We start from the raw sequence: 11,590 nt of genomic DNA, 5'->3' as shown, positions 1-11,590 counted from the left end.
AACCTGGCACTCTCTAGCAACCATAAAACATCAAACTGTGCAGCCCTGCTCTGGCTTTCGGGATGAGTGCTGCTACAGTGCGCACAAAGCTACACAGAGCACCATACTTTAGGTTGCAGTAAAAAAGCATCAGGTGTTCCAAAGCCTCTTTCACAAAACATTTGCACATTTCACATCACTTTATTCCAGAAAAGGCTAACAAGATCTGAAGCATAACAGTTTTAGGCCAGTGAGTAGAACTGAACAAGGAAACTCTTACAATTACACAGTGTTGTCCCAGTAATTCCAAAAGTTCATTTTTCTCCTCGGTAAAATAATCTCAGACCTCTCCTTCAGTGGGGTTAACCTCTGTTGCTTGAGGCATGAAACTGTGTCAACACAGTGGGAAATTACAAAACCCGGTATCCAGACCTTCTTGGCACGGGGGACTCAGAAAGATCCCAGAGGGACACAGGCAGGGGTCACAGATCCACTATCAAGTTCCCCGTAGTCTTATGTTGTGCATGGGCACCCTTCCGGGTGAAGTGACGGAGCAGGGCAGCTCTGCTTGTACCCTGCCGCAACGCCCTTCAGGCTGCCGCCTGTATCCCCCGGTGCTGATGCTACAACACCTCCTTCCCCAAATCCCGCAGCCCTGCCTAGCGCCGAACCCCTGAGCCCTCCGGGTGCCTCCAAAGCCTTCCTTATGCGGTAAAAGCCAGCTTAAGCAGGCTGGAGCAACCCCCAAAAAATATTTAAGAAAAAAAAAGAGCGCAATGGGATCCTTTACTCCCCGGGCCCGATGGCGGGGACTCGCTTGACAAGGGAGGGCAGCAGCCGAGCAGGAAGGTAGGCGAAACACACACATCAGTGTTAGATGTATGCGATAAGGACACCCCCCGCCCGCCCGCCCGCGGAGGTGTGCGGGGCGGGGGGGCCGCAGGGAGGGGGCGGGCGGGAGGGAGCGCCCGGGCCGGCTCCTCCCTGCGCACAAACCCGGCCGCGCCGCGCCGGGCGTGCGGAGACGCTGCCGCCGCTCCCGCGCTACTTAAGCGGGGAGGGCGCAGCCCGGCAGCCCCGCAGGGAGATCCGGCGTGGGGGGGAAAGTGATCATAGTAACAGCCGTCCATCTATAAGAGAACGAGAAAAGCAGAGCCGAGATGCTCCGTCCGTGACCCGCAGGCGGGGTGGGGAGGGGCAGGTTGTGAATCCGCCAAACACCTGAGAAATAAAGCACGACCGAACAATTTCGAGGCGGGCGGGGAAGTGGGGGGGCGAAAAGTTTGCCGGAGCTCGGGCGTCTCCGGGGGGGCGGGCGCGATGCCGCCCTGGCTGCTCAGCCTCTGCTGCGTGCTGGCGGCGCGGGCGGCGCTGGGCGGCGGCCCCGCGGGCGCGGAGGAGGAGGAGGAGGAGAAGCTGATCCGGGTGCTGGTGCTGCTGCCGCAGGACGACGCCTACCTCTTCTCGCTGGGGCGGGTGCGCCCGGCCATCGAGTACGCGGTGCGGAGCCTGCGGGAGAGCGGCGCGGGTCTGCCGCCCGGCTACGCCTTCCAGCTCACCTACGAGGACTCGGCGTGCGGCAACCGCGCCCTGTTCAGCCTGGTGGACATGGTAGCCCTGCAGCGCCGCCGCCCCGACCTGCTGCTGGGGCCGGTGTGCGAGTACGCGGCGGCGCCGGTGGCGCGGCTGGCCGCGCACTGGGACGTGCCGATGCTGTCGGCGGGCGCGCTGGCCGCCGGCTTCGGCGCCAAGGGCGGCGAGTACTCGCACCTCACCCGCGTCGCGCCCGCCTACGCCAAGATGGGAGAGATGCTGCTGGCCCTCTTCCGCCACCACCAGTGGAACCGGGCCACGCTGCTCTACAGCGACAGCAACCCCGAGCGCAGCTGCTACTTCGCCATGGAGGGCGTCCATGTGGTCTTCCAGGAGGAGGCCTTCCACATGGCCGTGCACAGCTTCGACGAGACCAGCCGGCACCTCGACATCGACGACGTCGTCCGCGCCCTCCAGACGGGCGAGAGGGGTGAGTGGCGGCGGAGTGCCCGGCCGGGCTCCTCGGTGGCGTTCGGTGGCGGCTGGGGCGGTGGGAATCCCGCGGAGGGAAGGACCTGCGGCAGGGGAAGAGCCATGGCTCGTCCCCGCCCGAGGGGAAACCCGCTGCGGTGCTGCGACGGCAGCCCTGGGCCAGGCGTCCCCCGACGGATGGGAACAGCAGCCCGGAGTGAAAGCTCTGCCCGCAGAGGTAGAGTTTGGCTCCCCACCGCGTAGTGAGTGGTTTGCCCTCGGGGACTACCCTAGGAGGGCTTTGTGGCATGGTAAGAAATCAGCTTTCTGCTGGCGGTCTGCTTTACCCAAAATTATCCACGTCTGCTGGGCAGCAAATCTGTTGCTTACTCGCTGAGATTTTTGCAGTGACACTGTAAGCTCAAGGACTAAACAAGAGTGTTTTCCTCTCACCCCGCTGTGTCTTGCAGCGGGAGACCTTTTCGCGTCTTCTGCCATTGGGAGCCCTGTCGAGTACCTCGTAAATAACAGATGCATTTAGAGGAAACGGTAATTTCAGGGGATGTGTGCGTGTGAAACACCTGAGTGCATGCCGTGACATTGTCACTAACAGTTAGCAAGACACCGTGGAGATAAATGGCTTGTAAAACATCTGGGACAGTCATGTCTGGGCTGGAGAAACTGACTTTTCATCGTGGAGCAGCAAATTAAAATGTTTTGGAATGTGCAATTTTGTGCTTGGATGTGCTTTAAAGTGAGATCTTGCCTAGTAATGTGTGGATGTATTTATGGGCTTATCAGAAGCACTTTTTCTGTTATAGGGTTTGACCAGCCACAGGCTTCCCCAGTAAATTATGGGGGGAAAAAAAAAAATAAAAAAAAAAATGTGTTCCAGGAGTGAAGTTCAGGGTGAAGTTGAAGTCCTTAGATATTTTCCAAGAAAGCTGTGGATGTACAAAGCCCTTTGTACAATTCTTACATATCTTGTTGTAAAGTGTTAAAATAGCATCAGAATTGGGCAGATAATGATCATTCTGTGTGTGGCAGGCAGAACTGGTATTATGGTGGTGTAGGCTGTGGATGGAGCAGCCTTGCACTGCTGATGTTACACTGCTGTGAAACCATCAGCATGCCAGAATGTGTGAGGTAACTGAGGTCTAGGTATACAGTATAGCAGTATAGGGCTCTTTAATTCCCTATTCACTGAAGCAGGTGCTTTAAACAGAGCTTTCTTTTTAAGCACCATTTGGGGAAATAGAATGAATGGAGAGAAATAAATGTGTCAGTGCTGGAGGAAACCACAGTGTGGGGAAAGATGCTTGTCAAGTGTGTGTGTGCGGCTTTCCTGATGCTGAGAGTATTACAGCATGCTTACAGCAGGAAAAGACAAGTGTTCACCCCAGCACCACTCTTCACACCATGCTGACAGTCAGGGAAGAGAGCTTGCTTTCAGCCTGGTCTGAAATGCTTCGCTGAGTTGAGATGTTTGATCTTTAACAATTCTTGCAGCTTGCAAATGACTGAACAGAAGCAGCCCTCTTCTTTCTCCACATTGTGCCCTGTGGGGTCCCTCCTTCCATCTCACCTCTTCATTTGTCCTCTGACTCCTGCCACTCAAGTGGGACCCTCCAGCTTCCACTTGTGCCTTTCTGACTATGAAGACTGTCTGCAGGACTCACCTGACAGATTCCTTTGGCCCTGCTGCTCATGGCATCTTTCAGGTTACCACAATATTTTAAGAGTTCTACACCATGTGGAGGGTGCACCAGATGAGGTCTGAAGATCAGTCAGGTCTTTATTTGTCCTGGGGACTCACTGGAGATTCCCTGGCGGAACAGCAGGACTTGTGTGCAACAGCACACTGTCCAGTGCATTTTTTAGAAATGTTTTTGCTTGGTTTGTTTCCAGTTTTTAACTACTCCTGTGTCACACCTGCTGTGATGCCGTCCTTGGCTCTAAGCCCTCACCTTTTCTACTTTTCAGAGGCTACTGCTGTTTGGGCTCCTACCTGAGTGGTCAGCCTTCACTGAACTCCCTGCCTTGGAGTGGGCTTTCAAGCAGATGCAGGATTCTTGCTTAAAACTCTTCCAGAGCTGGGACAGAAAATGCCCCACCAGCTGTCCTGTGGGAAGCAGGACAGAGGCTGGCCCCAGGGGTTAGGTTGCTGCTGGCTGGGGGTTTGCACTGGGCTCTCAGATGCCTTGAGAGGAGGAGGCACACTCAGCCATTCACCTCTGTGTACCAGGGACTGTGTGTTCAGTCCCTGGAGCCCTGTGAAATGGTTGGAGCCACAAAAAAATGATGATGACGAATATGATAACAAAAGTTAAGTGCTTGTCTGCAATTAGTTTGATTAGTAGTTCAAGCTTCCTTTTAGGCTCAGGTAAGCCTGCTGCAGAGTTCATGTTGTAGGCTCAGGTTTACTGTAAGGTTCACAAATGCAGGTCTGTGCTTAAATGTATATGCACATAGTCCAAAGGATGTGTGTAGCAAAGGGAATGCCTATTACTTTAAACTGGAATTAAACTAAACTATTTTCTGGATGAGTCAACAATCCTAGTCAATAAATTCAGCATATTAGTATTAGAATTACTGTGGTCTCTGTGTATTATGGTGGAGGGAGAACATTTTGTATGGGTTTGCACGTACACATTTGTACATACACAATGGTAAGGTACAGATGCAGATTAAATACGTAATTTACATTTTTGGAAGATTGTGAGAAACATATCCATAGCTTATTTGCTTCAGAATATTGAAATATATAATTTTTGCTTTCCTGCTGGGTTAGAAACCCCTTCCAAATAGTTAATATTACTTCCCTTACATTCCTTTAGAGGTTTACAAAAGACAGTTTAATGTATTTTAAAGTAGTTCCCCACACACTCTTTCTTTTATTCCTTTTGCTCAATGTCTTTTATTGGTGCTGTGGGAATCCTTTGATTCCATCTACAGATTACAGTTTTACGATAGAAGTGAATTACAAAGGCAAAGTCAAGGAAGAATTGGGAGGGCAGCAAGGAAACATTTCAGAAGGAAATCTCTCACCTATATTGAAATTAAGAACAGTGAGACAAATTCATTCCTGATGTGCATCTGGAAAATATTTAGTCTAAATTTTATTGTAAGAAATTTTTTTTCTTATTCATTTTCCTTCATGCTAATATACTTCACAATGGTCATGAAGTATGTCTTGCTCTGTTGCTCTGGAAATTATTATATTTCTCTGCCATAATCAGTAGGACAGAGCTATGCATGGTATAGTTCTGAAGCGTGGGGTTGTACTGAACATGACTCACCCCAGCAGCACATCTGGAGGTTTATGCCTGTGATGGCATCCAACCAGAGAGGCGATGGGAGAAGATTCATTGTGTGCGAAAAGATTTGGCCTGTTTGGCATTTTCATTTCTTATAATAGAAAACACTTCTACCCAGAAGAGCTGAATGCGGTTTTGATTCATTTTTATTGTTGGGTTGAAAATGTTTGCGTACATTATTGTAGCTTTTGAGTCCTGCCATGTGTGACAGCGTTCTTGGAAACGTGCATGCGGTTGGTTTTGAATCGCTGTCCTAACAGGCTCTGTTAGGCTCTGCCTCTGCTGTAGGATGCAGTCCCAAAACACACTTGTGAAGTACTTTGCTCCTCCCTCTGGTATTAGGATCTTCGTACCTGTAGTCCTGTGAAACTGTGTAAAATCTTGTAGTATACCTCGTAGTATAGCTCTGTGTGGGAGCTCTCTCCCCATTGTTGAAACCTCACCTTTTGCAAAAGGAAGGAGTAGCAAGGGCAGTAGTCCCCCTGCCCAGCAGATCTGGGGGGTGACCTACCAACCATGGTCATCACAGTGGGGGTCACAGTGCCCACACAGGGCTTGTAGGTCTCATTGTGGCAGCAGAGCCTCTGCTTAGCTACTGGCCCATGATAAATGGGGCTCTGTAGTGTTTGTACCCACCTTTAATTTTCATGCTTATAAAATGGTGCTCGGTTTTTCCATTTATTAACATTAAGCATCCCATCACAAGTTGTTGCCTAGGATTGTTGTATGGTCTCTGAAGAGGGAGTCGCGTTCTGGAAGGATTCATACCACTGTCCCTGCTGCACAGGTGCTGCTCTCTCTTAAGTACAGAGAGACAGCAAAATCTAGGCCAGATACCTAAATATTAGGTAGCTGAGGTGTAGGCAAGTTCAGTCTACATCAAACTGTTCAATGGAATGGAAATTGAAATGGTAAGGTCATGGTATCTCCATCTTTGTCTTATGTCCACTTAGAAATATCAAAAGAAGCTTGTGATTGTGGTCTAGTCTACAAATACATGCAGCTAAAGAAATTTGGAGCCAGAATTTACTGCATTTTGCAAGGCTAAAAAAATCAGATCACACACAGGCTCTATTTAATTACCTTCAGAGGAGACAAGGAAAGAGGAAGCCTCTCTGTGTTCAATACCTGTCTTGTCAGCTCTTTGGGAAATCAGCTTTGTTTGCAATCTGTGTTTTCATGTTTGTTGCAAAACTGGGAGGACAGCTGGGGTCACTGTCTCTGGCAGTATTCTTGCTTCACAGGCTGTTCTCTGAAGTTTTTGAGCTTCTTCTTATCTATGTTTCTCATTCTCTTCCAGTTGTAATCATGTGTGCCAGTGGTGACACTATCAGGAACATCATGTTGGCTGCTCATCGGCAAGGAATGACCAACGGGGACTATGCTTTCTTCAATATTGAACTCTTCAACAGCTCATCATATGGTAATGTTTTTCTTGCAATGTTTTTCTTGCCCAAGTGTGTTGCAAAGTCTTTTGTAAGCTTGGTAGTATTTTTAGATTTGTTAGCCTCAAAACACGCAGCACTGAGTCCCAGAAAACACCACTGTCTCTCCCTGTTGTTGCAGTTTTCTTCCACTTGGGCTATGGTATTGCAGGAAATAAAACAGACCTTGTGGCTTGCTACTGGGTGGGTCACAAGATGCCAAATATGCTATAGCAATTCCTTATTTAATTACTTTTTGGGGAAGTAGTGCCAGACAGAGATGCTGGTTATGGTGTGGGTACCCTATTCTACAGTGTGTGTGCTCAGGTCTAGGTGACTTACACCATCCCCAGCCTTATGACTGGCAGCTCTCAGGGCAGGGGCATTCCTGGCCACCTGATGACCTGTGGGCTGAGCAGATGGCTGCAAGGAGTAATTAGCAATGGCCAGCACTGTGGGCAGTGGCAAGGTTTGGGTCTCCAGAAATCTTCTCTGTGCTGGGATATCTATGAGTCTAATTTATTTAGCTTTTGATCAGAGAACTCACTGTCTGCAAAAATTTTCAGCCATGCTGTGTTAAAGGGGAAGCACTGGATGGGACATGGGCAGTCCAAAGTTTCTAGAGCAGACTATGCCTGCTCTCAGCTGGTGCAGCTGTCTCACTTAAATTCAAAGTAATATCAGAGAAATGTGTTTGCTGTCATCAAACATCAGATGGCTGAAACTGGGGCAGGTTGTGGTGAAGTATAACATGGCTCTTAAAAGGAGCAGGTTCTTTTGTAGATGTAGAGAAAATAATTTCCTCCATGCAGACTGCTTTAACTAATCCACTACAATAACATATTAATTTTAAGTTAAAAACCAAGTGAAAGTTAAGAAAAAAAGGCAAAGTGTGGAGGTGTACTTTCTTTAAGCTGTAAAGGTTGACCAACAGAAACAGTTGAATTAAAAAATTTCACCGTAAACAGTGCTGTGTAACACTTTGTATATTGAAGATATATAACTATATAAATTCAGAGATTTAGATATGTACAGAAGTATAGCTTCTGCTACATAAATCAAGATTAGCTAAAGGATGCCAAATTTTGCCAGGTAAGAAGGAAATCACTCAAATATCCAAAACATGAAGTTGAAGATCAAGATCAAAGCTAATGTGGGAGATTCATTACCACCTTTTTTTTTTATCACAGCTAGCCCAGTCTTCTTGTAGCTTTTCTGAGAGATTAATGAAAACTGCTTGATTTCTGGTGTAGTGTAGTTAGAATGTATCATTTCCTGACATTTGTTTTAAATCTGTTTTTCTGCTTGTGGATGTGTTTCCCATGTAGAGTGAAATGACTGTGCATCAGAAGCTGACTTTTGTGCAGATGTCCATTGCATGTGAAAAACAAACACAGTAGAAGTGTAGAGAAATTCCCCCAAAAATCATTGTTCCAGTGCCTTAGATTTTGTACTATATAAAACCTAAGAGTGGGTGTGATTGGGCAATTGGCACTGCCTCCGTGTTCAGATGACTTTATTGCAGTTTGCTGTTGCCCTCTGTTCTGAATATTTCTAATTTTTCAGAAGAACAGGCTTATTAAATGCCAAGACTGCAATAATTGTACACAAGTATTGTAACAAGATGACCTCCTGCAAAATAATCCATGAAGGAATTTAAATATGTAAATTATTCTAGGAACGCTGTTATGCAAGTGAACCTACCCCAGTCGCAGTGTCTGGTTTTAAAGAAGGAACATGTATAGTGTCAAAGATAGAAAATTATATTCTTCTTGCACTACCTCTTTTTCTTTGATTTCTTTTTTTATGTCTATAATATCCTGCTTTTTAACTATTTCCATTTGCAAATGCAAAGCTGGGGCAGAAACTGTTCAGCTTAGAGGCTTCTGCAAGGCTTCCACTCTCTTTTGGGGAAGGTAGCAAGATGTGCTTGCTTACAACTGTCAGATGTGCATTTCTTTCTCTTTCAAAGCAACAAAGAGGATGGGTGCAGGCAATGGAGGGAAAAGTGGAAAAACCAGACAGTGGGATATTAGCTGCTATCCAGTGTCTCCATTGGGTGTGATGAATAGGGTTCTGTGTAAGTGATTTTGACCTTGTATTGGGAAATAAATCCCTCAATGAAGGCATATGCATCTGGAGCTCCTCCCTAAAAAAATTAAATCACTTGAAAAAAATAGCAAAGCTCATGGTATGTCTAAAGTTTACAGTCCTAGGCGGTGCTGGGCTTGGTAAATAAGGCTTTCCTGGAGTGGACAATAGAGGTAAAAAAGCTTAGGTGCTCCTGTGTCTCCTGTCCTGTGCAGGAGCTGACAGGAGCTTCCCTGGACCCAAAAGCTGAAGGAAAAAGGGCTTATTCCCCAGAAAAGTGTAGGGCCTTTACTCCTTCCCTTGTGCTTTCTGAGGAGGCAGAGTAAGTCTCCAGTTAAGTCCCACCAACAGTGCTGGGATAACAAAAACACGCTCTATTTACCTGCTTCAGGTCCAAGAGTTTGTTCTTTCAGGTGCGTGATGCAGCTGGGAAGCACTGTGCAAGGAGAACCATGGGTTTTTTACCTGTACTCCCATCTCTACAACTTGCTTCTCTTGGTCCAAATGACACTGTGGTCCTCAACCCAAGCAAAATAACTACATCATATCCGATTGCAGGTTCCTGTGTGCCTCCAGGTCACCTTGGGAATTTAGCATTAGTTTTGTCTTGGCTCATTTAGCTGTAATGGGGTTTGTTACTGTTGTTCAAAAAATAAAGACTGTCTAGGTTTTAATTACTTGTAAGCACTTAAAGGCTCACTGCTTTGGGCTACCAGTGTTCCCTCTAGCCTTTTTTAGTTATCATTTACATCAAATAGCACAAAACCTGCTCCAGAACAATATGAACCTTTCTACTGACCTCCTGAAGCTTTGGATCAGGACCTCAGGGTCTGTTTGTCAGAAGGATTTCTTTGCTAATAAACAACCAGTCACCTACCTTGCTTTTTAAAAATGTGGTTTCTTTACTGATGGCCTGAGTTACATTGTTCTCTTGCTGTGACACAAAACACATGTAAATACAGCGTAGGCACAGTATTCCGTTTTATTTCGATGTATTCCTCTCCCATTAAAAGTAGGCTAGTCTGGCAGCCATGGCACACTTGGTTTTGTCCTTGACTGCAGTGGGAGAGCCTCCCATTCAGGGTGATGATCATGCTCTTGACTCCTGCTCTCACATTCTTGGTGCCTTTCTGAATGTCCAAGAGGAGTGATATGTAACAAAAGCTTTGTACTTGAATCTTCTCTCACTTCTTCTAACTTAAATATCTCTGCATTTGAGATCTGGTATATGTGTTTGGCTCCAAGATGCCATCTCACACTTAGGATTTATTCCACTCTTTTAAAATAAGCAAACACAGCATGGGAGAAAGTTGTCTTTTGGTTTGCATATTTATTTCTTAGCTATTCTGTGCTGCCTGGTTTCCTGCACACCTTGAAGAAAGGTCTGTTTTCCTTTGTACTTTACTATCTCTCCAAATTAGATCAGAGAAGGGGACTTTGGGGTGGAAAAAGGAACCCCATAATGGTACCTAGTTTGGAAATATGCTTGTTTCCCTCTTTAGGAAATGGCTCTTGGAGAAGAGGAGACAAACACGACCTTGAAGCCAAGAAAGCATATTCATACCTCCAGACTGTCACTCTGCTGAGGACTGTGAAGCCTGAGTTTGAGAATTTTTCCCTGGAGGTGAAGAGTTCTGTTCAGAAGCAAGGTCTTCATGAAGATGACTATGTAAGTACTTGATGACAGTCTTCAGATCATAGTTTCTTCAAAAACATGCTCCTCATTAATGCAGAAGTGGTAGTGAGACCTTATCAGGACAGAATCTGTTGCAAAACTATGCTGTTGCACATATAATTATTTTTTTTGGGGGGGGGATGTATAATGCAAATTACAAGGATAGACTTGGTCTAGGTGCACTGTATCTGTGCACCAGCTTCCATGACCAATTGTCCTTTGCTCATCTCCTAGGTCATCAGCAGAAAGGCTGGGCAAAGGCAAATCTCTCTCACCCTACCACTGATAAGTCTTCTTAACAGGCAAAGAAATTCTTCCTTCCTTTTTGTTTTCTCCCAGTAATTAATTTTTTTTTTTAGAATCCAATCTCAGAAAGTTACACTGTCTGTATTGCATGCAATGAAGTCATTCCTGTGTGAATGAGAAAAGTAGTCTTATTTCTCAATGAAGCACATTTAAGTAGTTGCTGTTTTTTATTTTGAACGGTCTAAAATATCAACAGAGTCCTTGCCAGTTGCTTTAAGCCTTGGGAACACCACTATCTTTCACAGGTGGACATGGGAAACGATGCCTTTTTTTAACCTCTCAAAATGTATGAGGAAAATAACTGAAAAAAAGAAATAAAGGCATCTGCTTTTGAGCTACTGCTAAGTTAGTTATTTAGGCATTTTCATAGAAAAGTCATCTGTGGAAGCAAGAATGTATAGCATGTACGTGCAGGGATTTTTGCATGCTGATACAAGTACTTCCCAGGCAGTCAGCCTTTTCCATGGTGCAGCCTTGAGAAAAGAGGCTCGAGGAGAATTTGGTTAGTCCTTTAGCTGTAGAAAATGAGAGGCTGAAACTCAAGAAAGCAGCCTAAACCCTTAATTTTCCAGTTTCCACTTAGGCTTCCATCTCATGCCTTTGCTTTAAGCATTGTGTCCATTTTTATTTCATCAGCTTGGGCTTGAATATTGTGTTAAAGAATGAATAACCTTTCCTGTGGTTTATTGTGTAACTTTGGCTACCTTTAGAAAATTCGTTCCTCTTAGAACTTGAATGTATTTTATTGAAATATTTTATCTAAATTTTTTAATTTGAATCACAACAAGTGGTAT

The 11,590-nt window shown here is 46.0% G+C and overlaps 1 protein-coding gene across 2 annotated transcripts in view; it reads left to right on the top strand.

The window, feature by feature from the left end:
* The first annotated feature begins 1,003 nt into the window (after positions 1–1,003).
* Positions 1,004–11,590, top strand: part of NPR3 (natriuretic peptide receptor 3) — a 45,440-nt gene continuing 34,853 nt past the window's right edge. For both annotated transcript variants that reach the window (XM_015614919.3, XM_015614918.3), the window contains exons 1-3: positions 1,004–2,002; positions 6,601–6,723; positions 10,318–10,484. In XM_015614919.3, the coding sequence (XP_015470405.1) occupies positions 1,300–2,002; positions 6,601–6,723; positions 10,318–10,484 (993 nt within the window). In that variant the 5' untranslated portion in view covers positions 1,004–1,299. The remainder of the gene's footprint in view (positions 2,003–6,600; positions 6,724–10,317; positions 10,485–11,590) is intronic.

Source organism: Parus major, chromosome Z, assembly GCF_001522545.3.
Source record: "Parus major isolate Abel chromosome Z, Parus_major1.1, whole genome shotgun sequence".
NCBI classification, from domain to species: Eukaryota; Metazoa; Chordata; class Aves; order Passeriformes; family Paridae; genus Parus; species Parus major.
The sequence above is the reverse complement of the archived record's forward strand: the minus strand, read 5'-3'. Positions and strand labels throughout refer to the sequence as shown.